We start from the raw sequence: 27,034 nt of genomic DNA on the forward strand, positions 1-27,034 counted from the left end.
TCCATGTTTGATCCTCTTGCTGAGTTTGCTGTCAAAATCACCCCCACCTGGTCATGATTCCTTGAATATGGGATCCGTAGCTTTAGGAAGCAAATAGTGGATTTAGTAAGAATACAGTCCGGTAACAATGGCCAATTTTAGTGATCTCGAACTTCCCACGTTTCTTTCCCCCACTTCTTGGCTTTCTTATCCCCCAAGTAGCCTTTGAGTGGAGATATTCGCCCCTGTTGCTCCAGCCAACAGCCAGCCTGGCCTTGCAGTGATACCGTTGCTTCGTTGTGACATGGGCCAAGGTTAACCGGCTCTTGGTTTTGTTGGGCAGATTGTTCTTGGCTTCAATTTTTCTTTTTTCATTTCCACACAGGTTTGAGGGCTGGGTCGATATATAAAGGACTATGTAGCGTCTTCACTAACTAAATAAATAGTTTCGTCGGACATTGTTAACTATTTAACTCCATCACATTGCAACTTCGAGTTCTTAATTCCGAGCAAAACTGGCCACTGGCACACCTCAAGAAGCCGGCAGACACCACTGGTGTCCGTTGTCATTACTGTTGACGTTAATAATTAATAACGAGTCCCCGAGCTTGCCGCATCTCCTCTCTTTATCTTTACATCGTGTATCCTCGCCGTTGATGTCTTTGCTCAAATGAACTCTGGTGCAGTAAAGCGTGCAACAGTTCGTGCTTGGACGCTGACTGATAGCTACAGTACGTTAGAAATGCTAAATATCTTCCCTGCATTTCCTGAATTTTCCTACATTTGCGAAATTAGTTTACAAAAAGAGGGCATGGCAGCTCTGAAAAAAGATGCCTGCTAACCCGCACGGCGCTCAAATTCAGGCTTCATCGCGACTTTCCTACGTCGTCACCACAACACCAATGCTGAGCACCAACAACATCAACCTCAGCTTCAGGCGCAATCTCAGCTCCAGCAGCCCCAGCAGCCGGCCTCGCAGTATATCCAACGACGACAGCAGCATGATGGAGCCTACGGCAGCACCGGCCGCCACTTTCACGACTACTTCGTAACCCACCTCCCCTCCTCCTCTCTACACCCCGACTCCCGCGCTTCTCGAGGGCCTCACCACAAACTACCCCGGTCAGCTTCGACACCGCACACTGCCAGTAACGCACGAGGCCCATCCCCGGCCACCGTGCAGCCACCCATCGGTATCTCGCGCGAAACAACCGTCGTCCGCATCCCGCTGCGCAGCGCAAAACACCATTTCGGCGTCAACGTTGCGCGGGGAACACGCCCCACGAACGAAGATACATATCAAGCCGGAGTGATTGATATACCAGCCTTTGCGCGACGGGCTCCACGGTCGTTGACGATTGGCGCACGGTCTGCTGCGGCTGCGGCAGCTAGAGGGGCGACTGTTACCGGTGGAAGAGCGGGTAATGAGAAGGGAGAAGTGGACGACCAGAATCAAGCAGCGGAGAGTGCGAGTGGGGACCCGCAGGTGTTTTACTTTGGGGTGTTTGACGGACATGGTGGGAGTGAGTGTAGTGAGTTTCTGAGGGATTATTTGCATGAGTATGTGCAGGATGCGGCTGTGGCGTTTGAGATGCAATCGAGTTTGAAGCGAGAGGTTGAGATTGGGAAGAGAGTGCCGGAGAGGGGCCTTCATAGCTCTGGTGAAAGGATCAAGGGGGAATCGGAGGATCGTGGTAGGGGTTCAATACACAGCACCAAGGAGAGAGAGTCATTACATCTCCAAGGTGACCTGCCGATTATCCAGCGGGCTAATAGGCAGAAAATCGACGAGCTGGAAAAAGAATTGGTGCTCAACTGGAGACATCTAGTAGGGGGCTACTACCGGCGATTCCGCCCATCGCATTTCTACAATGGTGAGCACCACTCATCCAGAACCGCTTCTCACCATACCACAGCATCCCCACATGGCGGCGCTACGATCGAAGAGCTACTTGAATACGCCTTTCTAAAGGCAGATTTCGACTTCGTTTCCACCCAAGCTGCCAAGAAAGATGAAAACGATCTCGTCCACGCCGAGAAACCCCTCAATGAAGCCGACATCCTGCACAGCCCGAGCAGGCCCCGGCACCCTGTCATTGGCGGACCCCATCGCTTCAAAGGCGGCAGCACAGCCAGTATCGCCATGATTTCCACCCCTAGCCCAATGCCATTCTGGCATCCGTCAACCCCTTCCTCGCTCATCGTTTCACACGTCGGCGACACCCGTATCCTCCTCTGCTCCACCGCAACCGGCCTCGCCATCCCGCTCACGACAGACCACCACCCATCCGCTCTGATCGAAGGTAGGCGACTACGCCGCTACGCAGCAACGTTCGTCACGGACTCTTTCGGCCAGGAGCGCATGAGCGGGCTTGCCAACACGCGCGCGTTCGGAGACATGCAATCCAAGCGCATCGGGGTCTCTGCGGAACCGGAGCTGCGGCGCGTGGAGATGGGTCCAGCCGAGTATTCATTCTTGGTGCTGATGACGGACGGGGTGAGCGGGGCGATGTCTGATCAAGAGGTGGTGGATGTGATCAAGGAGGCGCGGACGCCCGACGAGGGGGCGAGGGATGTTGTCGGTTTTGCGACGGAGGTGGGAGTCGATGGGGACAATGCGACTTGTCTTGTTATTAGGCTTGGTGGTTGGGAGAGGAGACTTGAAGGGGGATTGGGGAGTATGGGAACGAAAGAGGCGAGGGAGTGGAGGAGGCAGGAGGCGACGGATCCGAGGCAGCGGCGGAGATAAGGGATTTTCTTGAATTGCATTTGGTTACTATGGATGCGTTTTTACTGAAATATAGGGATGGGGGATCCTCATGTGTTCTGTGCTTCATAGTCCCTTTTTATGTTGGGTCTTTTCGGGCTCCTAAGCGGATTTCACTTCAATTTTATATATCTTTTGTATCAAGACGTCATGAGGACAACTCTATATCCTGGGATACAGATATCTAGCGACTATAAAAAGTGCGATAGCCTATTAATTTATAATAAAATATACAAGACAAACTACTTAGATATATGAATGCCCTTCAGTCCCTGGATCATTCGTTTTCCCAGGATACTATCACGAGACATCCCGATGTCGGAGGGCGGCGCCGAGGGGCAGCTGTTGTGTTCGGGCCGCGGTTTGTCTTTTCTCCCAGCAGAAGCATCCAGCAGAAGCATCCAGCAGCATCATCCAGCGTCGAACAGCGGCTGTATCACACACTGTTACTGCTCCTGGGCACATTGCTTCTCAAAGACAAGCTATCTCTGCTCCCAATTGCCATTTGTTTCAGTAGATCTATCTAGGAACCCCCCGCCCGACCCTGTCCATCGCGGGACAAACAATTTGACACCTATATATCCCCAACATTCGCTATGGGGAAATACAACATTGTCGTCTTTGCTGGCGACTATTGCGGCCCAGAGGTAAGGGGAATTGACTCCTTGAGCTTGTCATTGCACAAGAAATGTGCTATGCAGTAACTAATTGATATTCGGTTAAATAGGTGATTGCGGAAGCTATTAAGGTGCGCACGGAAGGCATCCTGTTTATCTATTTCACTCCTGGAGTATTAGAGCCGATGTGCAGCTTGGGGATACGTTCTAGTTACGAGGACGACTAAATATGTGACCCATGTGCTCATCACATCTACATACTCTATTGTAGGCCCTCCGTGTCGTTGAGAAGAAGAGACCGGACATTGAATTCAATTTCCACGACCATTTGCTTGGAGGAGTCAGTATGGCCATTCACCCTGACTGTGCTATTGACAGAGTGCTAACTGGGTCATTCCTGTATCGACATATAGGCCGCCATTGATGCGGCGGGAACAGCTCTAACAGACGAAGCGCTAAATGCTGCTAAAAGCGCAGACGCCGTCATCCTAGGAGCAGTAGGAGGACCTGTATGCAGCACCTTTCTCCGATATCCTGTCTCCGCGTACTGGAGACAGAAAAGAAACAAAACTTAACTCAGTTGATCCAGAAATGGGGCACCGGTGCCGTCCGCCCAGAACAGGGAATTCTCCGCCTCCGCAAAGAAATGGGCACCTTCGGCAATCTGCGACCCTGTAACTTCGCCGCGCCTTCCCTAGTCGACATCTCCCCCTTAAAGGCCGAGGTATGCCGCGATGTCAACTTCAACATCATCCGCGAGCTGACAGGCGGTATCTACTTTGGTGATCGCCGCGAGGACAACGGCGATGGTCACGCGCTTGATACGGAGCCATACTCGCGTGCGGAAATCGAGCGCATCGCACGTCTCGCGGGCCACTTGGCGCTGCAGCATGACCCGCCGCTGCCCGTGTGGAGCTTGGATAAGGCCAACGTACTAGCGACAAGTAGGCTGTGGCGCAAAGTGGTAACGGAGGTTATGGACAAGGAGTTCCCACAGGTGAAGTATGGGCATCAGCTGATCGACAGCGCGGCGATGCTGATGGTGAAGGACCCGCGGAAGTTGAATGGCATCATCGTCACGAGCAACCTGTTCGGCGACATCATCTCCGACGAAGCGAGTGTCATCCCGGGCTCGTTGGGGCTGCTGCCCAGTGCGAGCCTGAGCGGCATTCCGGACGGGAAGAGCAGGGTCAATGGCATCTATGAACCCATCCACGGCTCCGCGCCGGATATCGCGGGCAAGGGCATCGTCAATCCGGTCGCTGCTATTCTCTCCATGGCTATGATGTTGCAATACTCCCTCAACCGGCCTGAAGAAGCCACCGCTATCGAGACTGCTGTGAGGAATGTCATTGAGTCTGGTGTCCGGACGGTTGATATTGGCGGTAAAGCTACCACGAAGGAGGTGGGCGATGCGGTCGCTGCGGAGTTGGAGAAGATCTTGTAGGCGAAAAGGAGAGATCGTGTAATCTTGTTTACAGCAATGTGCCCAGGGCAAAAGGGAACTGCGAAAGGGTCTTCGAAATTAGGATTTAATTGAGGTGCAGCGTGGAGAATTTTTACTTATTGAACGGAATTATTAGTATTATTTCGCCGCACGCGTACATAAAAATATAGAACGAAATAAAAAGCAGTAGCCTTGAGATTAGCACAATAACAAGGTCAGAACAACGATGAAGTGAGGCAAACAATTTTCTTCGTTGCCAATTCGCCATACAGGGTATATACATCCGTGTGCAGCAGCGGGAGCTCATACCCGTCGTTAAGGTCAAGAAATAAGAGAAATACTTCAAGGGTATTTATGCACAACTGGAGCCGAACAAAAATGAACGAGAAAAGAAACGAACAACAAATCCGCCTGAACGCCCTCGAGAAAACCCGGAAAACTCTAAGTTTATGTATAGTCCCCGTTTCTCCTCATTCGCCAGGCAATGCGCAGGAAACAAGCAATAAATAACTAAAACAGAAGTGGAAAAAAATCGTGTTAGGTATAACACACAGTAACGTATACCCAATTCACGATTCAGACACACGTAAAACTCCTCGAACCTGCCTCTGAATCCCAAGACCACTACCGAATCTCCATCTCGCCCATCCAATCATCCTCATCAAACGCCGGACCAAACACTTCGTCATCGCCCGCAGCGCCCCCGCCTTGATCAACCGGCATAGACGAACCAGCCCTAACATTCCTCGCATCAGTCGCAGCATCGGCACCAGTTGCACCGTGGGGCTTGAGAGACTTGCGTGCGCCCTCATGTCTTTCTCGGGCAAGGCGGCGATCATCACGCGCAAACACTTGGAATCCGCGGACATGCGTGTCTTTGCCATTTTGGTGGTTTTCGCTGATGCGGACTTGGATTACCATGGCTTTGAGGACGTTGCCGGACGATGGGTCCATGTCGGTAATATCATCATAGTCGTCGTCGTCATCGTCGTCGCCGTCACCATCACCATCTTCATAATCAGTCTTTGGGCTGCTATTGCCATTTGACCCATCATCGAGTATTTCATCGCCAGAATGGGCCTCGTGTCCTTGGCTGACAGAAGCCCCTGTCCCCGCGCCCGATCTCGCTCCCACCTCTCCTTTCTCTCTGCTGAGATTTCCCTTCCTCCTACTACCTCTCCTCTGACGACTCTTGCTCCCCCGCCGTCCCACCTTCTCATGCCGTCCCCCCGCCCCTTGGAGGTCGATATCCACCCACCCCGTAGGCGCTTCTCCCTGCCATGTCGCGAACTCCACAAGATCGTTACCGCCCATGCCAGCCAGGAATATCATTTTGGTAGGTGTGTAACTCTCATCGAGTTCGAAGTCGAGATACACGCGGATGCGGACGATGGCAACGCGTTTGAAAAAATGCAGCGTGAGCGTGTGTGGCTGGGGCCCGTCGGATTGCCAGAACTGGGAGGGGGATGGGTGGCGGAGGGCTGCGATGCCGCAACCTGGTTTATGTGTTGATACTGTCCAGGAAGCTAGAGAGGAGATCTCGCGCAGGTTGGCGGGGATGGGGGGAGCGGTGTGCCTTTCTGCGGAGCATTGTTAAAAGTCGCGCCCTACAGAAAAGAAAAAAAAAACAAAAACAAAACTATAAATGCAAAGGATACACAGAGCCCGAGAAAAAAAAATTACCATCGTAATCATCATATTCCTGACCCTCCATCTCTACCTCGCCCTCCTCATGCCTCAATTCCTCATCATCATCACCCTCCTCGTCCTCGATGTCAATATCGACATCATCTTCATCTTCGTCATCATGCTCCTCCCCACTCTCCCCTAGGTCCTCCTCCGTGTCTGCGAGGTCAGGGTCGCCACCAATGGGTAAATTATGCAGACGAGGATGCCCATCGTTTGCAGGAAATATTTCCGCGCGCGGGTTCCGGGCAGGAACCGGAGGCTCGAAGTTGGGATGGCGGTGGGGTCGGTCATTTGATGGAGTTGAGGCGGAAGCTCCATCTTCACTCGGGAAAGCGGAGTGGCCGCTGACGCCCCGTCGAAGGCCGTGGCGGGGCATTGGCGACGGGGAATTAGTCACAGATACAAGGTCATCGGGAGTAATCTGGAAGCTCAGAAAGAAATTCCCCGCGGTGTATAAATGTGGCGTTCAACGAAGGTTTTATTGCGGAGAATTGGCGCGCGGTTAAGAAAGAGCAACAGACGCCAATCACGTGGAGAAGCTCTTTGACGCGGCTACTTTGTGAAGGCCAACTACAAAAGTAAATTATATTTGAAAATTAAAAATGTAAAAGGAAAAGAGTACAGGGATATCTTCTACGGCGTGGCAATTTACAAAAATCGGAAAGGGGGAAAAAATAAAATAAAAATAAAAAACGTAGAAACAACATCAAAGCGTGGGAGGGAAAAAAAAAAAAAAAAAATATTAGAGGAAAAAATGGAGGTGAGAGAATAATAATACTAGAAGGTATAACTAAAAAACAGAGTTCTGAATGTTATGGCAATAAGTAGAAATAATGGTAGAAAAGGACAAAGGTCAAAGAATCAGGAGAGAAGAAAAGGAGAGAAAGAAACAGTAGTAATTGTAGTAATAATAATAATAATAAGAAATAAAGAGAAAACAAAAAAGGAAAGAAATGGTGAAAGGAGAAAATGAATATAAAACAAAAGCGAATGTTTAAATCGAAATCAACCAATCCTTGCATCCATCCATCCCATCCACCAAAGGAATATCGAGCGGGAAAGGGGGTGAGAAAAAAAGAATACCGAAGAGAAACGATAGATTGGCTTATACAAGTCACTCTGTTGTTATCGATTCCCTCACCAGTTTGCAAATGTCCCTGCCCTAGAAGGAGAATATAAGGCAGAAAAGAACATTTAAAAAAATAAAAAATAAAAATAAAAAAATACAGAATGGTGAATGGAAACTGAGCTGAGCCCATGCTGTCTCTGTCCCGTGCGGATGGATACCTTAGAAGAAAATAATGATCAAAAAAGGGGGGATTTTCCATCGAACTGCTCAAAATGTTATCTGAAACTCGCTTTCGATTTCGATTTCATCGATTCTACTGACCAAAAGCAGCGAAGACCGACACATAAATAAACCTTCTGCTTTTGTATCATCACCGCTTCTTAGCCGTGGACAACCTTTGTTGCCGTTGCTGCTCCTTCCTCCTCATCAGATCCCCCTCAGCCAGCCACCGGCTTGCCTTGACCATCTGCACAACATTGATGAATTGTTTGCCCGCCATGATCGGCGCGGAAATGCCTGTGATGACCCATGGCCAGAAGCTGTCCATCTTGTTCGCGCGGGCGAGCTCAAGGGCGCCGGCGCTCCAGGGACTGGAGAAGAGGCTGGATAGTGGAGCGACAGCTGGTGATCCTGGCTGCGCTGAAGCAGTGCCTAGTCCTGCTCCTCCTTCCCCGCCAACAGGTTGGAGGAGGGAGGGAGATAGGGTTGGCGAGGAGAAGGAAAGGAGGTAGAGGCCAATGAAGAAGAGTTCGTTGAAGAGGCAGAAGACGAAGAGGACGGTCTTTTTATTTCGTTTTTTTTTGCCCGAGTGTGGGCACACAACAATGTCAGCTAATGGTGGCGTCGTAGGTAATGGTATTGTTGAGATAGATAGCTCTCACCTTGCTATTGTAGTACTGGTACAGAATCCAGCTCCTGCTCGAATCGACTTTCTTGTGGCTTTGGCCCGAACCACCCATTGTCAACGTCGCATACATATGCATGTAGTGGCTGGCCAGGTCGAGGCTGATTAGGCCTTGGAAGAGAATCGCCCATCGCGGCCATGCGGAACTCAGGAACACTAACAGACAAGCCGTGGTGCATCGATCTGTCACCATATCCAGCACCGCTCCAAAGGTGGTGGACTGGTTGAAGTGGCGAGCTGCTACGCCGTCCAGGGCATCGAGGAGACACGATATGCTGTAGAGGAGAGAGCAGGTTCGTGGGTGAAGGGGCATATAGTAGAGGGAGGCGATTGCAAGGAAAACGCGGAAGTAACCTGCATCAAAAAAGAAGATAACCAGGGGAAGACGGTTAGCATTTGGGAGCGGAAACCAAAAAGTTCTAAGAAGACGGAACGCAGAGCCAGAAGTGCCAAGGACCCACCGATTATATTAGGGTAAAAGAGGAATATATTCTCATTGTGTTCGGCTGGCACAGCAGGTGAGCGGGATCGTCTCCGCTTGGAGGCAGAGGAGGAGGTGGTGTGGGAAGTATTATTATTCTTGTGCACAGAGCCATTCGCGGTGGCCATGGTATCTTCCACCTCGTCGTCAAGCGTAGGTGGCGTTAAACCTCCGCCTGATGTCGCGACCTTTTGCCGTCTCGTGCGCATACTCATTGCTATAGGGGGAAAAAAATAGATGATCCCTCCCCGGAGGACCTGAGCTGCTGTAAAACAGCGGAGCAAAAGAGGATTGCGGAGGTGTCGGAACCAAGCTCGACCGGGGCTTGTAACGCGGGGGCTACTTCTGACTTAAGACGCAGGCGACTGCGAACTGGAACAATTCCCGTAATTTGTTTATTGGCGAAGGAGGCTAGCGGCGGAGCAATGCAGGTGGTGATGCGGGGATGCGAGGAGGACAAGGAGTGTGGTCGAGTGGCAGCGTGCGGATGTTTGGATGTACGCAGGAGAAGCCGCGAGAGAGTATTTAAACAAACAACAAAGCTGCGGCAAACAACAGTTCGGGGTCAGCAAACAAACGCAGACCGCGTGTCTGGTGGGATGCAGACATGAAGATATATCCGTGAGTAAATAACGACACAGATCTCGGCGGCAGGCAAGAGTCAAGGAAGGCTGCTGTTTATTTTGCAGAAACGCATGGATGTGACGTGGAAATGGTGCAGGGACGAGAGTCAACTCACTCACATACTCACTCACTCACTCACTCTGCAGAGGATTATTCCAATATGACCGACAATCCTGGAGCTGGTGATAGCTGGCCGAAAAAAAACGGAGGTCGAAGAGAAAATAAACACCCAGCCGCGGCAGATGCGACGTCACTTCGAAGTATTAAAGAGCCAGCAAAAAATGATTTCAATAAGCTACTGGATAGTAAGTATATAAAGAACAGAGAAGCAATACAAAGGAATGGAAGAACAAAGGTGTCTTCAATAGGCAATTTAGTATGATGATATAATAATCAACTGTACACAGAAAAAAAAAGAATGATTCCTTTCAGCTTCTTTTCCTCCCTGTTTGTCTTTCAAATTCTTACCTGCTCGATCTCTCGCAGTAACTTGCTTCCTCCGAATTCTGCCTAAATAAATCCATAAAGAGCTAGCTAGCTACCGATGGATGACGCCAGGATTCAGGGGTAGGTTTAGTTCAAAGGTGTGAGAATTCAAATCAGCAGAATGTGCCCATGTCTGCTTGGTTATTCAACTTTTCCCCCCCTTCTTCCCTTACTCTCTGCTTCCATTCTTACTCCTATTCTCCCCTCGTCCTATTATTTCGGATCCATTGCTTTCCGTTTTATCACCAGCCTTTTGGTCGCTGACTGGTCGCTGGTCCACCAAGGACTCGCTTTGAACGATTTTACTCTGGGCTGCGTACCCACATAGCCTCGAAGATAGCCTCGAAGAAGCCGATGCAGAAAAGCAAACCAGAGCGTGTTCCTCATCCCAGACCGCTTGCTGGTCCTCATTCTCCTGATCCTGAATCTTGAGCGTCCATATAGAAGCCCCAACGGTCTCTGGTTGGTCCCCCTGTGTGCAAATTGGTGCTCCCCAGGCGCGTCCTCTGTGGGTACATGTACGGGTCTTGCAATAAAGCCTTGGCTACATCCAGAGGCTTATCTGGCCTCTCGTGTCACCTCTGCCTACCGGTTGCGTAGCGGGTAAACTAAACTCTTTCAGCTCCCTAAGCATCTCCCTTATCAAGGGATGTGCTTGAGTGTCTACTCCGTACAAATAAGCCACAAATGTGAGGTCATTCTCGATCTTGATCTCGCAGTACAGTACCGCTTTTGCCAGCTCTCTTTGCCTGGAAGCCTCTACAGCCAAAACGGAAGATGGCCATGTGAAAATCAGCAGTGAAAATCAGGAGCGAAAATCGCCTCGCTGAAAGTGGGATATGATCCTGGCATGTACGAGCCACTGCGGCTGAACACAACGGAAACAGAATTCAGCCGTGCCTGCTCAAGGGCGAGAGAAAGTGGTATAGCGGATAAAAGCACTTTCAGAAGCACCAAAATACCAATACTACTGAAAATAAATCCAAAGAATAAACGATATGTTGGCATCCCTATCGCTCACTGTAATGCCACACCTATTTAAGCCTGTGCTGCGCAGATACTAACGATGAACCAACCTTCCTGGTGAACGATCAATATATATGACACCCATCTCACAAGCTGCAAGGCTTAGCCATTTCTTGGCGTGTAGCAGTCTCACTCTGTCTATGACCTTGTGCTGCCATAGTTATCTTCGCCGAAAACAACCTGGCGTTTTATAGAAATAGTAGGGATATAAAACAATCTCAACATCCCTTGCTAAGGCCAAAGTCGCAAGTCGGCTTAGTTTCTTTTCAGGGATCCATCATAGTCCCTGCATTCACCCAGTTCTGGCGGATATGGGCGATTTCCTTGAGCCATGGGTGATGTTGGGATGCACACTAACGTATCCCAAGGCAAAAATTCATCTGTCCTGGCACAACAGTTCCCTTGCTTTTTTCCCATTCCAGCCTGAAGTGAGCTGAATCAGGTCAATGTTGATAATGGGAGGTAGTGAGATGTGCTTGGCATGGTTAATACCTGGCTCTTTGCACCAAACGTCCACATTGAAAGGAAAAAAAAAAAAAAGATTGAGAATATACAGAGTGATGCATACAGCATTTACATCGTTTCATTTCTGTAAGTGCTTCGGCTCAGACACTCCGTGATATAGAGCTCTGTCGTATGATCCCGAACTCACCCCCCTTGGACAATTTTCAGCTTAACGACGACCCCATTCTCCGGCATACCGAAAGCCCCGTGCTTCAACTTGAGCTCTTTCCCCGGATCCAAAAGCCCCATTTCAAATCTCCCCAACCATGGCCGCCACCAAGCAGGCCAACTCCGCTTGTGCCAACGATGCTCCAATACGGCTTCGCGGACCATGGAAAAAATGTTAGAAATGCATAGTTGTTAGTTGCGCCGCCTGGATTTGCATTGCCAGGACCCATCCAGCGCTCCGGATTGAATATTCCCGCATCCGGTCCCCATGGCTCGGGGTCGTGGTTCGTGACTGAGGGCGAAATACCAATACCGGTTCCCTTTGGAATGAGCGTGTCAAAAATAGCACTGTGTTTCGGACTGCCTCACGTTGTATCATAGACAGGGGGGGGGGGGGTGGTAGAAGCGGAGTGTTTCATTGCAAACCGCATGTAGGTAAGGGAGAGAGTCAATGAGGGAGGCGGAGATAGGCGGCGGTGGGGAGCTCGAGTGAGATGGATAGCAGGGAGGACCGAACTTCTTCTCGAAGCCGGGTTTGGGATCTCAGGGTGCTTGCAGAGGACATAAACAACAAGTTGAAAAGCAGAGGCTGTTGTCTCGTGCCCAGCAGAAAGAAAAGTCACGATTTGGTCAACAAGTTCCCGGTTGGTAAATTCCCCACTTTCCATCGCAACAGAAAATATATCTATTATGTGTTCTCCCTCTTTCTTCTCTATCATCTGCCGCTTATCCTGGAGAAGGCGTTCGCAGAAGTTACGGACGTATTGAACACCTCGAACATCGCGGTTTGTGTTTTACCAGTAAACGGGTGAAAAGTCTTGGGCTAATAAGAGAGGGAAAAACCTAGACAAACAAAGTAAACGCTGGTAGTGATGGGAAAAAATTTTCTACATTCAATAATAAGCCTGCTTGTCGGGTTCAGGATTGAGTTGAAATCATAGCCCATTCCAACAAGGCCGATAACATCCAGAGTAGTACGCTGTGCCAAATCAGCAATCCTAACGGCCTTTGGGTTTCGACCACCTTGTTCCAAAAGATCTGATGAAGACCCTTATCGTGGCGGAACGAGAAGGCTGGTTTGAAAACTTTTCGTTGATGCTTTCGTCACAATGTTCTTGTTAGCTTGACGCCTCTCATTGTTTTATGAAAGGACGCTCAACTCGGATAGGAGCTCTTTTTGGCACCACGTTCAAATGTAACCCGAAACATTCCATATCAAAGAAGATGTAACTCAATCTATGTATAGTTAAGCATGACACACTATTAACCGGGGCTGAGAGAAAGAAAGGTGAACGTAAATCGTCAATTATGAAGAAAGCCAGCCCAGCTGGTGAGAGCTGGCCTGCAGACAGAACAATATAACTTATGGTCATTATTATAAATAACCAACTAACCCAGGTTAACTAAAACCCTTGCAGATTGTCTGTCTGTGTCTGTAGAGATGCAGAGTTGTCTAAAGGATGCAGCGAAGGAAAAGCTACAACAAAGCTCACACACCCAGGACTTGAGCGGCGGACTACACGGGCGTCAAGACATGGTGGTAACAAAGGACATGGATGTTTATTGAGTTTCATGTTGTGACCGCACACCTGCTGGAGGGCGATTTATAACAGGATAAGGAAAGATACCATTTTCTCAGGGCTGCGGCAGAGCTCTAAGGATGATACGCTCCATCAAAGAGAAGCCACAAGTGTGTCACTGACAAGCAAGCTGCCATCGTCCAAGCGATATATGAAAGAAACCCTTAGCTAGACCAGTCCCCGCCCCGCTAGAACGGCCAGTATATCCTCGCTGAAGCCATACGAGCGCTCGACGGGCTCCGGAGGAAGTTGCAGCTTCACTGGATTCCAGCTCACGTCGGAGTGCCGGGAAAGGATTCTTAGAAGCAGACAGGCTGGCAAAGCAGGCGCCTTAAAACACCGAACAACCCGAACCTGAACAGCCAGAATCGCGCTGACATTATTCTCAGCAGGTTCTTCCATAACTACGATTTTCCACTGTGTATATAGAGATCTCTCCAGCTTAGCACGTCCCCATGCCCTTCGGGAGGACGTTATATATACATACATAACTGCCGAAGAACCAACTGCGCCGCTTCTTCGCGGCTAAAGCTTAGCCCAAACGGGGACCTGCTTGTCGATTCCTATTTACAGACTAGCGCAATGCATCTCACACATCCAACAAGCTGCAAAGTAAATCAATAGCTAGCTGTAGCTAAATAAACGCAAAACAATGGGCAATTTTGTTTTGTTTTGTTTTGTTTTCTTCACTATCTAACCATATAAATAAAATAAACAAACCTATTGATTGATAGCCAAAAACAAAAAAAAAAGAGACGCTCTTCTGGCTCATGCGATTTCCATGATAAGAATACGCATTAGTTCTGATCTTCGTTGAAAAAGAAAAGGGTCTTGCTCCTGGAGATTCCAACAGTCTGGAGACGCGGGGGAATGAGTTATCATTATCATCCCCGCGCCTGCCTGGCCTGACATGGTTCCCTCCCCGGCAGTCGCCAAACTTTCTTCTTTCACGCCAAAATCGTCCTCTGCATTTTCCCAATTTTTACCAATCTCATTCCTTACCTTCCCTTCCCTCTCTCTTCTTCCTTGTTAATTCTTAATTACTTTTTTTTGTTCTTCTTTCTCCCTTTTTCTTTACCCTACTTACCTACATTAAAAGGAAAAAAAAAATCGTAACGCAGTCAGGTTGAACTTTGTCGGAGCCGCATCGCATGACCAGTGATTTTGCTTGCTATCTCCCTCTGTTGAAGAGTGCGCTTTCACTCACTCACACTCTCTGTCTCTCTCTCTCTCTCTCTCTTTTTTCTCTTTCTTTTTTCTGTTTGTTTCCTCACCTGCGATGCAATTTCTTCGACAGTATTTCAGAGCTTGATCGAATCGAGTGGGCGAGAAGCGATACCGAAATGCTAAATGCTGCGCCCAAGGGTGTGAAAGAGTGGTTGAAGCCAACCCGCCAAGCAATCTCAAACTGTGCAACTTCCCCCACCACCACGCCGAAGTCGGTTTCTACTGCTCACTATCAATAATCCGCATATCGCCCGACGAGGACTTGGCCTTTGCCTTCCGATCCTTGCGGCGGAAGTAGATGCGCTTCCCCAACTTCCACGCCTCGACGCCAGCAAAGAACAACATCGCCTCGATAAAGACAATCCCCCACTCCCACGTGATGCCCTTGTGCTTGAACACGACTGTGTTGATGACGGGGATGTACAGCAGCGGGAAAATGGTGATGAAACCGGCCATGATGGCCCAGAAGAGGAACTGGTTTCGCCACACATCGTGAATCCACTGCGTGAAGTACTTCTTGGACTTGGGCTGCATGCGGAAGAAGCTGCGGCGCATGTTGACCATCTCCCACGCGAGGAAGAGCGCGAACCACGTCAAGCATACGAAGGTCGTGGCGCGCGCGCGGAAGACGGTATCGCATTGCTCTGAGTACCTGGTGTTGCAGCTGCGGCCGAGGTTGCCGTCGCCGAACCCGTACACGACCAGGGTGAAGGAGGAGAGGCAGAGAGCGGACATCCAGAGGCCGTAGGCGAGTATGTCGACGATGATTTCCCAAGTGAAGATACCTTGTTTCTGTATTACAGAATTTTTTTTTCTTTGGTTAGAAAAACATGCCGTAAAAAAGAAAAAAGGAAAAAGAAAGAAAAGAAAAGAAAAGAAAGGTAAGCAGAGATACCCTGCAGGAAGAGTAGAACTTGTGTGAGGGGGGGGGGACGTACACTTTGTGGTGGACGATCCATGATATCCGGAGCGGCAATTTCCATACCAAGACCCATATCAGGCATTCCAGACGTAATCATGATGATCCAGAGAATCTCAACGGGCGCCAAGGGAAACACAGACTGCCTATCGACATCCTTGAACGCCAACCCGATCAGCAACGTACAGGCCTGCGCAATGTTCTCGGCCAGTAGATGCAGGACGAATTTCTGGATATTGTCGAAGATACGGCGGCCCTCCTCGATGGCGTTGAGGATCGAGGCGAAATTGTCGTCGGTGAGAACGATATCGGATGCATCCTTGGCGACGTCGGAGCCAGATTCGCCCATGGCAATTCCAACATCGGCGTGCTTCAGGGACGGCGAGTCATTGACTCCGTCGCCTGTCATGGCGCAGAAGCGGCCGCGTCGATGGAGGGCTTGGATCATGCGGACCTTGGTATTTGGGGCGCATCGGGCAATGACCAGTGGTAGAGTGGGCAGGGCGTCGACTTCGTCATCAGTGAGTTTGTCGAATTGGCCAGCCGTCATGACCATAGCGTCAGCGACGTCCTTCGCCACCTTGCTCATATCAGAGGGGATGATGCCAACTTGAGCAGCAATGGCGCGTGCGGTACCAGGGTGATCTCCTGTGACCATGTGGACGGAGATCCCGGCGCGGAAACATTCCTCGATCGAACCCGCGGTTTCGGGGCGAGGGGGATCGTACAGGCCAATCAAACCCCGGAAAACCAATTCCCTTTCAATGTCTTCACGATTGTAATCGCCGTCCTCCAGCTGGGAGGGTTTGTATTCCCGTCCGGCTAAAGCCAAAACGCGCAGTCCCTGAGCGGCAATGACCTCCATATTCGCAAGGATCTGAGAGGTGTGTTCCTCGGTCAACGGGACGCGTCCTTCGCCCTCTTTCCAAACGATGGAAGTGCACGCCTCAAGAACGCGTTCGACAGCACCCTTCGTGAATACCATCTGACGGCCATCTTTCAGGTTTTCGAAAATAACAGACATCTTTTTGATACTCGAATCGAAGGGGAATTCAGCTTTCTGGTGCCACTGCGCGTCCGTACCTTTAGTCCACCTGTCCCTGTTCCAGTTGAAGCGGGATGCGAAGACCTGGATGGCGATTTCTGTAGGTTCGCCACGGGCATGCCATTCACCATGCTCCGACTTGTAAACGTGAGCAAGGTTGGCCATGGACGCGATATCGAGGTACTGGACAAGATCGTCGTTGTCTCTGAGAAGGTCCTCGGGCGAGGTGACTTCAGTCGGTTCGTCGTTGATTGCTGCTTCCACAGGAGGCAGCGCCTCGAAGCCCATGGCCCCAGCGTGCGGGTTGAATGGTTCATTCGAGGTTCCAATAGAGTATGTCCCGCGAGACGGAATCCATGCCTTCTTCGCCACCATTTTACCTTGGGTTAATGTTCCAGTCTTATCCGAGCAAATGTTGGTGACGGCACCCAATGCTTCGAGCGAGTCAAGTTTGCGAACAATGACGTGTCTTTCGACCATCCGTTTGGTACCAACAGCCATCGTAATTGTCAAGACAACAACCAAACATGCGGGAATCATACTGAGACCGGTAGCGACAGCATAAATGATAACTTCGTTTTTGCTGCTGAACTTGTTTGCAGCCATAACAATGATAGCAAATAAGACGGCCACTCCGAACAGAATCAGAGCCAGCTTGGAGAGCTTTCGTTGCAACGGCGTTCCGACGTTGACGCCGAGGAATCGGCCGACGGCATCGGTGCCGGTCAAAGCCCATGCCTGCAAGTACCAGCGCTTTTTGGTTTCACCTTCAGGGGTACGCTTGACAGGACGAATTTTTGAATCAGTTGCGCGGAGGGCAGCAGCGATAGACCCAATTTCAGTCCTCATGCCGGTAGATACGACGACACCGCGAGCACGGCCTCTGGTCACAGTTGAGGAGCTATAGGCAATATTCAGGCGATCGCCCGGACCGGTATCCTCTTTAAAGGTCTGGTCTGCATCCTTTTGCACGGGGAGAGATTCGCCGGTAAGTAGAGCCTCATCAGTTTCGAAGTTGACCGCTTCTACAAGTCTGTTTCACGAATCAAGAAATATACATATATAAAATTCATTAGTCCTACGTTGCTAGTACGATCTATAGGGTAGTATGAAATGATATCAAGGTAATCTCACCTTATATCTGCAGGGACTGTGTCACCAGTCTTGAGTTCAACCATGTCACCAGGAACGATCTCAAGAGACGGGATGGTGGAGGTAGTTCCCTCCCGCGAAACATTACCCGTAGGGGAGCTCAAGGAACGCAGAGAATCCATCGTCTTCTCCGCAGCGTATTCCTGGAAGAAACCAACAATGATATTGAGGATGATAACGGCAGCGACAACGCCACCTTCAATCCAAGATTGAATGCCAAAACTGACTGCCATGGCCATGATAAGGACCTGTTACAAAGGATGGCAACATGCCATTGGATCAGACAAACAACGCTCCATGCAATCAACAGTGGGGGAAAGGGATAAAGGAAGTGGGCCGCTTAACTAGCATCATTGCGTTAGCCACCTGGCGCACGAGAATCTTCACGATGGAGACCTCCTCGCCGCCGTCGAGCATGTTGGGGCCATAGATTTCCAGACGGCGCTTGGCTTCTCCCGTCGAGAGGCCATCTTCGGGGTCAGTTCCTAGTTCGCGGATAACGGCGTCATAGGGTAGGCTATGAGCGGGGAGAGAGAGGTGGACCTCCTGGGAACCCGTGCTCCAGTTTGACTCGCTGTTTGTTTGGGTAGCGAGCTTCTCAGATTTCTCCATGATGATGATGGTAGAATTGAGATTTTGTTGCAATACTCAATATATGGCAGTGATATTGGTAGTGGTGGGTTTATTGATGGTGATAGGAAACCAGCAAATGTTAGGGAGCAATGCAGAGCGAGCGAACAGCGACGGAGGAATAGCAGGCGGGTCTCATTTGGAGAGAGGAGAGGGCCTGTCAAGACAGATGATGCTGATGACGATGATTTTTCCGTACTCTTATACTTTCTTGACTATTTTTCACCACTAGACAGACACGGATAGAAAGCAGAGTTGTCTAAGCTATGATTCTTAGAGATGAGGATAAATCCCAAGTATACAAGGGCACAGAACAGTGGCAACTATCAGTCCCGAAAATTCCGTAATCAGCCTGCGATTCTCCTAGACAGGTGAATCACCGAGCAAAGTGATGGACGGAGACTGGAGATGCGAGATGGGAACAAGAGAGGAAAACAGGAAGAGCGGAGGAAGTTGAGGGACAGGCGGGGAGTTATATAAAAATAAACCACAACGGGGAAAGGCTTGGCCCCGCTTGGCCACCCGAGGCACAAAATTTACGACATTCGCCTCCCAGGGTTCGATTCGTCATTGGAACATGGTTTGGGTTTGGGAAATCGTTAACTCTATGCCCAGTACCACTCTATTTGTTCTTGTCGCCCCGAAACCCAAGCCACAGCCGAGAGAAAAGAAAACGAAAGAGAAGACGACGACCCCTCTCCGAGTCCCTCCTTGCCCTCCCACCGAGGGGCATTGCCCACATTTTGCGAACAGCAGTCCAGAAAGTACTCCTGGGCAATTCATGAGTAGCTCACCGTGCTCAGCGACTGCTCCTCTCCTTCCCACCATGAAAACACGTTGTCTCCGCTGGGTGTGGCCCCCTTACCCACTATTGGCCACTGATGCCCATCTAAGGTTACACTGAGGCCACTCATCCCTGGGGAGGAATACTTGGCGCGGGTTAGCGCGCAGGTGGGGATGGGACAAGCTGAAGGGTGAATGGCCGGGGGATGTCTGGAGACGCCTAGAAAACCCACAGCACGGACTACGGAAGCACGGGCATGAGAAGAACGACGTTTTTGTGTATCTGGGTTGTCAAACGTCATTTTATATTCACCATATTAACTTATTGTATGTTTTTCACTAATCTCCTGGCAGATCATGCTTCCGGAAAAGGGAAATTGATGTGTGCTTGCCAGAACAGCAATCTCAATAACCATTCATTATGGAGACTGTGCGACTCCGCAATCCCACCCAGTCGTTCGTTACCTACCTGATTGCCGCTTCTCGCCGCGCTCTTGGCAATCCTTAGGTATTACGGAGGAGCGCATGCGCGCGGGGGTGTGTGGTGGTTGGAAGCGGGATTACAGTACAGAGACGCATGGGGGTCCGTGGAAGCAACTGAGGTCCGATCACCATCTTGACCAGTTCATGATTGCACAAACCTCAAAACACGCACTGTTGCACTGTACCTGCGTACGGTACATGAGCTCAGACACAAGAGTTGTAATAGCAATAATAACCCAATCCTATTCACAGCTACGAGTTTACTTGTGCTGTAGGAACAGACATGTTGGTTTCATCCGATCATCAACCACCCCCGCCCCAAAATGAATATCCCTGATATCCATCCGCTGCCCTTCCTCGCTCCACAAACGTCATGGGGCATCTAGATTTTATTTTTGCCGGGGAAATTCGCTCATAAAGCTCGTTGTTTCAATAGGTTAATCCGGATTCGGCTGGAAACGCATCCTTTTCTCTGTCCCCTCCCCCTCCTCGGAATTCCACCTTGCAAGGCTCTTCTTGTTTGCTGTTTCCGCTGTTGCTAACTCCTTTCTGACTGGTGCGTTGCCACATGCGGATCATTGATTGTCCCTGCGCGAGAAAAAAGAAACGAAGAACAAATCAGCCTAGCATGGGGGAAAGGGATGATCAGTGGTAAATCATCGATATTATCAGATTCAGGTAAAATCGACGAAAGATGGACGTAATCGAATACTTCATACACAATCAGACCTCTGCTAGCCGAGGATAACACGGAATGGGGAAACGCTGAAGCGGGGGAAGATACCAAGAAAATATGAGAAAAAAACGAAGGAATACGAAGGAAGCCCACCGAAAATTCTTCGAAGCGCCAAGGCCAATCAAGGACCCCCACAAGGCGTCTGAGCCTTGGCAGACGCCATTTGCAATCACGTTGGGTCTGATATTCTGGAACAGCTTCCATCCGTTTCCTCCTCCCGTGGCCCAACTTGACGACTTGATGCACTAAGTAGCCAAAACCCGATCTCGGGCAGATGTCAACTCTTTCAAGCAAGCATGGGAATGAGCCATAGCATGGCATGCATGCATGCATTCATGCGATGCGCGGTCCATCCACCCAACATGCTGCTTTTTCTTGTGCTTTCTTTTCTTTTCTTTTTCTTTTCCACGACGGGGCTCTAGCTGCCCCGCTACTAAGCCAAAGAACCTGGACAGAACAGGGCACTTGCAGGCGTTGCCAGTTGGTTGGCTCGCTAGTCCGCGGACGATGGGGGTGATTAAACCCATCATCCATTGTCATCATTCAAGGTGGGCTCGTGGAGAGGAGAAAGTGTACAGATTAACCGGGACAACCAGGTATTGACATGGTATGGTGTGGACGATCTGGAGAAAGATACTATGGAAGGAGGTTAGCGCACCCGCACAGCTCCGGCTGAAAATTGATGAGGCGGACAGAGATGGAAATTCAAGAGATGCGTCATGGAGACGGAGCAGAAATGCGATCTCGCTTGCAATTGCGATTGCATGCTCAAAAAAAAAAAAAAAATCGGACCCGATTCCTGCTTTCACCATTCATTGATTGCATTGAACTTGCTAGCTGAGAAAAAAAATCCTGTCGGAAATATGGGGGAAGAATGAATCCCAGCTTCCAATTCCCCATCGGTTATCCATGGCCAAAATATTTCATTGAATCAAGAACCCTTCTCCAGTCTTCGGAAGCGGGAGCTCGTGTTTGCCTCACAATACGCAGACTACTGAGGTCGAGTCGAATAGTCCGTATGGCTCTTTGTTTGTTTGCTATCTAACACCTCCCAAACTGGTCTCTCCCACCATCCCTGTCGTAGTCTGGTTGGCTCCACAATCCCTCAACGGATTTGAAATGGGACTCCCATCTGGCAATGCATCGGCTACGATCTGCGGATGTCAAATACCGGCAAAACCGGATGAAAGACGTCAAGAAAATGAAAAAAGGAGGAAATAAAAATACAAAGAAACCATTTTGAACCGCCATTTTCCTTCCAACCAATGAATGACATTCCAACGGAAATAACTAATCCCACCCCCCCCCCCAAAAAAAAAGCAAGAAAGAAAACGAAACCCTCAGGCTCAATCCAAATGATTTTACCAGAGAATATTTGTCACTATTATCTCAGAGATGTTCCAGTGACACGACTCGTCTTCCAGCATACCCCACTTGACGCAGCTCTACAATTCCTGTAAAGCAACTTGCCTTTTGAGGAAAAACGCCTGTTTTCCTTCCTTTTTCCTTCCTTTTTTTTTAATCCCTTATTTAAACCTTTAATCTATGGCCGCCATGTATATTTCACTGCCATATTCCATCAGGATTTCATCTGCAGTGTGCAGGCTACGTACCTTTTGTCAATTCTGAAGAGATTTGGCGCAAGTTGAGCAGACATACGCAGTACCTCTGCTCGGTTTCTGAAAACCAAGTACAACGGCGCTTAATTTATTGCTTCCATTGTTACGGGTGTGAACTAACACACCCCCCCCCCCCCCTTTTGCTCTCATTTCCCGGGCTCACCATTGATACCTTGACCTTGCGGGGGCTGGGGCTCATGAGGTGCTACTCAATTCGATCACATTTTATCGTTGAGCTCTTGAATTCTTTTTGTACATGCTGATCCGGTAATGCACATGGCACCGTTGGAGAATATCGAAGCAGTCGCAGCCGACGCAGAGGCAGGATGCCAAAGGAGTGGTAACTGCAGTATATTGGGGCTTATAAAATACAGCAGGAACAAAACAAATATCTGCTCCACTAAAGTTCTTAGGTTTATCGTTCAGTGTTGGCCAGGCATGTTCTAAAGCTCAACCGGTGATGATGTCAATGTCAATGACAATAATGCCACCTTCATTTGGGGATGGCGGATCTGTCATGGAACGTACTCTGGTGGGAGTATCACCTGCGTTATTTTCAACCACATAGAGGCGGGGACTGCCATTGTAGTCAGGAGTGTAGCAACCTAGATTCCATCAAACCATTCGTCCTCCAGCAGCTGATTCGCCGTCGGTCTATCCCGTGGATCCAGTTTCATTATCCTACAGAGAAATTCACGAGTCTCCTTGGTGAGCACAGCGTCCTCCGCCCGAGCAAATGGCTTCCGCTGTGCACTGCTCATACTTTCGACATAACCCTTCAGCTGCATTGCCATGGTCGCCCTTTCCTCATCTGCGATCTCCGTAAATTTGTCCGGAAGTGGCCCAAAAAAGTTCATCTGCTTAATCAGGATGTACACCGGATATTTTTCGTCCTCCAGGTCGACGTTCTCGGGCTTGAAGATGTGCCACCCCTTTCCCCAAATTAAGCTGATGAGCTACAGACGGTTTAGTTATGCATCAGCTGATGATGGGGTAATCAATTGTCGAAAATTTTAGACATACAGTAGCACCAAAGGACCAGATGTCCGTTGGCGGCCCCCAGCGCAAATTCAGCATGGCTTCCGGGCTTCTAAAGATTCCTGCACCGATGATATGTCCATCTTCGTTGGGGTCGGGGTTTGGGCCAACATGGCACGTATCGCCAAAGTCACCCAGAGCAACCTCGCTGATTATCTTTGGGTTGTCAGAGTAGTTTATGAATATATTGTCAGGTTTGACGTCTAAACTTCCAACGGTGATATCAGCCGCCAAGTTACTGGTGGGCAGTGCCTTTGGGAGAGATAGATACATACCGGTATGGACGAGCCCCTGGTTGTGTAGGGCGGCGAGAGCTTGAAGAACAGTTTTGGCAACGGTCTTGAGCTCACGTCCCTCCACACTCTTAGTCCGGCAATAATTCAACAGATTGTCGTCGTAATATTGCAAAACTAGCAATGGTGGGTTTTGGATATCATCGACTAGCCTGCGAACGCCAGATTGATGCCCAAGTGTTTTCAGGATCGCGCGCTCGTTATCAAGGCGATGTGGAGGTGCCGATTTCACAATGTATTTCTGAGAACAGCGGGTGCCACTGTTGTCCATTAGTGAGTCACATAAATAAAGTTGAGTAGAAAAAGGAACCGTGGGATAATAAAAGCATATTTACATAGCAGTCCAGACATCTCGGTGCAATTGATTTGAGATGTTATAGCTTCCCAGGCGACCCTGTACTAGTTGGCCGGTTCTTAGAGCGGTTGTCATCTCTGGTTTGGATCTGATCGCTGTCTTTCAATGCAAGGCAGAAGAAAAAAGGAAACGGCAGAGGGGAATCTGCGAGGAGAGTGCAACTCATCCATGCGCATCTTGAGCTCCATCCCAACAAGAGCATGCTTGGCGGCTGCCACTGCTTCCGGAACAGTCTAATTCCGGCAACATCTCTGCTTGCACCCATAGAGATTTACTAGCAGCTAGCATCTCTGTCTTCGGTTTCTGGCCGCCATCATGCCTGGTCACACCGATCTGGTTCGTGGCCCAGAGGGTACCATTTACGAGCAGGAGGATGGATTCGATGGCAGTCTGAGGATTGAGATCGACCCCACAAAGCTCAAGTTTATCCAAGAACTGAACATATCAGAGTCATCATCGATTTTCCATGTGAGCTACGAGGGCAAACCCTATGTTGTGAAAGTTGTATGTACTTTGGCTATTGCTACATCCCAAGCATCTCAGTTCCTGACCCTGTCCAGTTCCATAACAATGGAGACCCTGGGTATGCCGATGACGGAGTTCGTGACTTGAATCGTGCTCGCTGCGAAATCCGGGCCTACTGCAGTCTCAAGCGATCTGGCATATGTGATGCGGGCTACGTACCTCAGTTTTACGGATATGTGGTATCTCTGAATCCAGATGTTATTTCCCCCCATCTGGATGCCTTTCAGCATGACACTGGCCTCCCAAGTGCAATTCTGATCGAGTACCTGCCACACCCCTTGCCATTGAACTGTGTTACTTACACCGAGGAGCGAATGGCCAAAGCGGTCCATGGCATTGAACAGATTCATTCAGCTTTGGTTGAGCACAATGACTCCTACCCTAAGAACATTCTGATTGTACCTGGTGACCCTGAGAGAGTGATGTGGATAGATTTTGATGTTGCGATTACTTATCCTGACAGTACCTACATCAGAGAGAAGGAACGTGGTTGGATTGAATTTGAAACCAGTTGTGTTGAGAGTTTTGGGAGAACGCTTGTTGGTACCTCAAAGATCATCCTCCTTATTTCCTTGCCACTGACAGATTTTGCAGGCAGATGATCAAAAACAGGGTCTACCACCGAACACAAAATATTACTAGAATTAGAATGGCGGTTCTTAAATGCGCGTGCACAGACTTTAAAAAACAAAAGAGAGAGAGAGAGAGAAGCAAATGAGTTCTGGTACTCTGAAGTCCTGGCATGTTGCGGCCCCTAGCGTGTCTATAGCTACCAACATTTCGACAACCCCGCCTTCTTTGGCGGCCTCCTTTTGGAGGGTGGCCTGATATTTCTGCAAAATGCTCAAAGCGGAGGTTTCTTAAAACTAACCGTTTCACACGACATTTGTTGCTCAAGGTTTGCGCTTAGATATTGTCCGTACAGCGCCCTCAGCGGATTGACAGTACGGGTGTAGAAACCCGAGTATAATGGAAATATCACTGTATCTTAAAGCCACTAAGCATAAACTCTGTAACCAAATCGTAACCAGTCCGTAACGCCATCCCAACGTGTCCACCTGGCTTTCACGACTGGGGCTAACCAGACATTCTCTGTACAAATCCTGAAGTCCAGATGAGGAAGTTACAGTCATGTGTTGCACTGTACATACATATACTGCACATGTTCCGCACCCAATCTATTAACAACATTTTGTAATAGAACAGATTTCAATTCATTTTATACATCCTCCACCTCGCCAATTGCCTGGCCATACTGTACATACTGCCCCTTCTCAATCTTCCACTTCCATCCACCTTCGCGCTGTTCTCCCCTCCACCCCAAGTCAAAGCTAGGCCGCTTGCCCAACGGCGCTTCGAAAACCAATACAATCGAGCTTCCCAGCTGGAAACCGCCCATCTCCTCACCGCGCTGCAGCGCATGGCCTTCCAGCGTGTCGCTCGCGTGGCGATACGTTGCCTCGGAAAATCCCGAGTAGGCCTCGCCGCGCATCGCAGCAGCGGAAGCAGCGCGGTCAGCGGCCGTATCGGTCGTCAGACTGTTGGTGCGCAGCTCGGAGTCGAAGTTGATTTTGATGGAGCCGACGTTCGTGGCGCCGACAGGCGTCATGCTGAAGAACCCCCAACGCCAACGGCCGAGGAGGACGACGCGCTCGTTGAGCGTAAATAGGCCTGGAAGGGTTCGTTGGAGGTACGGGGAGACGGAGAAGAGCTCACCGGCGAAATGGCGGCGGCTTTCGACAACCCAGGACACCGGCGAGTGGAAGCGGTGGTAGTCGCCTGGCGCGAGGTAGATGACGACGTAGAAGAGGGATTTGTTTGAGGTAGGTGTGGGCATGTACCAGGCTGTCTTGCCTTTGGCAAGGTCGGCTTTGACTTTAGCCTCGGAGCTGGTGGTGGAGTGCATAGAGGCGTCTAGTGGTTTATCTCCCGGAGATGCGCCCTTTCCCTTGCCTGAGAGTAATGTTGGGAGGGTGTAGGTAATTCCATTCATCTTAGCAAAATTCTCGTCTGCCGCCACATTATCCGGGACTTTATTACTGGTGCGCTCGCGGTGTACGCTATGGTGTATTGGAGCTTTTGTAGGATGTACTGCCTCATGGCCAGGGCTAAACTCTTCGTGTCCCAGTAAGGCATCTAGACTGTATGTCATGCCTTTGACCTGCTCGACTTCCCCATTCTCAATCATACCGAATTGCAATATTCGCCCGTCGGAGGGAGAAAGAATGGCGAGCGGGTTCGGATCGAGAGGACGGACGCCTGGTTTGAGCTCGCGATAAAAGAAGGCAGCAAGGTTCGGGTAGGTATGTAAGTCAGGCTCTCCAACTTCGTCCAGATTGACACCGAAAATCCAGGAGTAAAGCTTGAAACCTGGGATGCGGAGATAGTATGGAATCGATAGTTCATTGAAACGGCCCCAAAGCCGAGACATAGCCTTCAATGGAAGGGTGGACATGACCTGAACTTGCCACGGTCCAGAGGGACGGATTTTCCTCCGCGCTGAAGCTTCCCCCTCGCTACCCTCACGTTCCAGCCGTTCTTTTTCCGACTTTTTGGATCTGAAGAATTGGACAAACCCCAAGAACCCGATACCTAACCCGACGGGAATTGGATGCCATTCGATCTTGGTGTTCCCTAGCGCAGTCCGCAATCTCGACCGGAATGACTCTTTCCCCTGAGACCCATTGCCTCCATGGCCGTTTTGTTGCCAGCGTCCAGATGACGATGAAAACAGCCTTCTTCGAGATAACGCTATTATCCCGTTACTAGCTCTGCATGGGGCAAGCTCCGCCGCAATAACCTCCCATGTTCTCGCGAACCTCGCGGGATTCCGATAGACAGCTGCCCGTCCACCGAACATGGTGGACAACGGACCTCCTTCAGTGCTT

The 27,034-nt window shown here is 49.8% G+C and overlaps 9 protein-coding genes across 9 annotated transcripts; 3 read left to right on the forward strand and 6 right to left on the reverse strand.

Annotated features, from left to right (window-relative positions):
• Window positions 1-387: 387 nt before the first annotated feature.
• Window positions 388-2,980, forward strand: HCBG_01343 (phosphatase 2c; the record flags this gene model as incomplete). Its single annotated transcript, XM_045428393.1, has 2 exons — window positions 388-710; window positions 843-2,980. The coding sequence occupies 2 exons, from the start codon at window positions 650-652 to the stop codon at window positions 2,726-2,728; spliced, it is 1,947 nt and encodes a 648-aa protein (XP_045290179.1).
• A 362-nt stretch (window positions 2,981-3,342) lies between these two features.
• Window positions 3,343-5,015, forward strand: HCBG_01344 (3-isopropylmalate dehydrogenase; the record flags this gene model as incomplete). The annotated part of the gene is made up of 5 exons (XM_045428394.1): window positions 3,343-3,393; window positions 3,474-3,494; window positions 3,635-3,703; window positions 3,777-3,872; window positions 3,953-5,015. The coding sequence occupies 5 exons, from the start codon at window positions 3,343-3,345 to the stop codon at window positions 4,808-4,810; spliced, it is 1,095 nt and encodes a 364-aa protein (XP_045290180.1).
• A 117-nt stretch (window positions 5,016-5,132) lies between these two features.
• On the reverse strand, window positions 5,133-6,875 carry HCBG_01345 (anaphase-promoting complex subunit; the record flags this gene model as incomplete). The annotated part of the gene is made up of 2 exons (XM_045428395.1): window positions 5,133-6,390; window positions 6,494-6,875. The coding sequence occupies 2 exons, from the start codon at window positions 6,873-6,875 to the stop codon at window positions 5,435-5,437; spliced, it is 1,338 nt and encodes a 445-aa protein (XP_045290181.1).
• A 1,063-nt stretch (window positions 6,876-7,938) lies between these two features.
• Window positions 7,939-9,168, reverse strand: HCBG_01346 (CDP-diacylglycerol-inositol 3-phosphatidyltransferase PIS; the record flags this gene model as incomplete). Its single annotated transcript, XM_045428396.1, has 3 exons — window positions 7,939-8,349; window positions 8,450-8,826; window positions 8,934-9,168. 3 exons carry the CDS (start codon window positions 9,166-9,168, stop codon window positions 7,939-7,941), a joined length of 1,023 nt encoding a protein of 340 aa, XP_045290182.1.
• A 2,637-nt stretch (window positions 9,169-11,805) lies between these two features.
• HCBG_01347 (cytochrome P450) lies at window positions 11,806-13,134 on the reverse strand (the record flags this gene model as incomplete). Its single annotated transcript, XM_045428397.1, has 4 exons — window positions 11,806-12,121; window positions 12,188-12,533; window positions 12,653-12,799; window positions 13,023-13,134. The coding sequence occupies 4 exons, from the start codon at window positions 13,132-13,134 to the stop codon at window positions 11,806-11,808; spliced, it is 921 nt and encodes a 306-aa protein (XP_045290183.1).
• A 1,465-nt stretch (window positions 13,135-14,599) lies between these two features.
• Window positions 14,600-18,296, reverse strand: HCBG_01348 (sodium transport ATPase; the record flags this gene model as incomplete). The annotated part of the gene is made up of 4 exons (XM_045428398.1): window positions 14,600-15,360; window positions 15,507-17,565; window positions 17,667-17,932; window positions 18,060-18,296. 4 exons carry the CDS (start codon window positions 18,294-18,296, stop codon window positions 14,788-14,790), a joined length of 3,135 nt encoding a protein of 1,044 aa, XP_045290184.1.
• A 4,089-nt stretch (window positions 18,297-22,385) lies between these two features.
• On the reverse strand, window positions 22,386-23,537 carry HCBG_01349 (uncharacterized protein; the record flags this gene model as incomplete). The annotated part of the gene is made up of 4 exons (XM_045428399.1): window positions 22,386-22,512; window positions 22,557-22,891; window positions 22,959-23,176; window positions 23,249-23,537. 4 exons carry the CDS (start codon window positions 23,535-23,537, stop codon window positions 22,386-22,388), a joined length of 969 nt encoding a protein of 322 aa, XP_045290185.1.
• Window positions 23,538-23,936: 399 nt separating this feature from the next.
• On the forward strand, window positions 23,937-24,788 carry HCBG_01350 (uncharacterized protein; the record flags this gene model as incomplete). The annotated part of the gene is made up of 3 exons (XM_045428400.1): window positions 23,937-24,125; window positions 24,182-24,685; window positions 24,741-24,788. The coding sequence occupies 3 exons, from the start codon at window positions 23,937-23,939 to the stop codon at window positions 24,786-24,788; spliced, it is 741 nt and encodes a 246-aa protein (XP_045290186.1).
• Window positions 24,789-25,241: 453 nt separating this feature from the next.
• Window positions 25,242-27,006, reverse strand: HCBG_01351 (phosphatidylserine decarboxylase proenzyme; the record flags this gene model as incomplete). The annotated part of the gene is made up of 1 exon (XM_045428401.1): window positions 25,242-27,006. The coding sequence occupies one exon, from the start codon at window positions 27,004-27,006 to the stop codon at window positions 25,366-25,368; it is 1,641 nt and encodes a 546-aa protein (XP_045290187.1).
• Window positions 27,007-27,034: the final 28 nt, after the last annotated feature.

Source organism: Histoplasma capsulatum (genome assembly GCF_000150115.1).
Source record: "Histoplasma capsulatum G186AR genomic scaffold supercont2.2, whole genome shotgun sequence".
In the NCBI taxonomy this organism is placed as follows: domain Eukaryota; kingdom Fungi; phylum Ascomycota; class Eurotiomycetes; order Onygenales; family Ajellomycetaceae; genus Histoplasma; species Histoplasma capsulatum.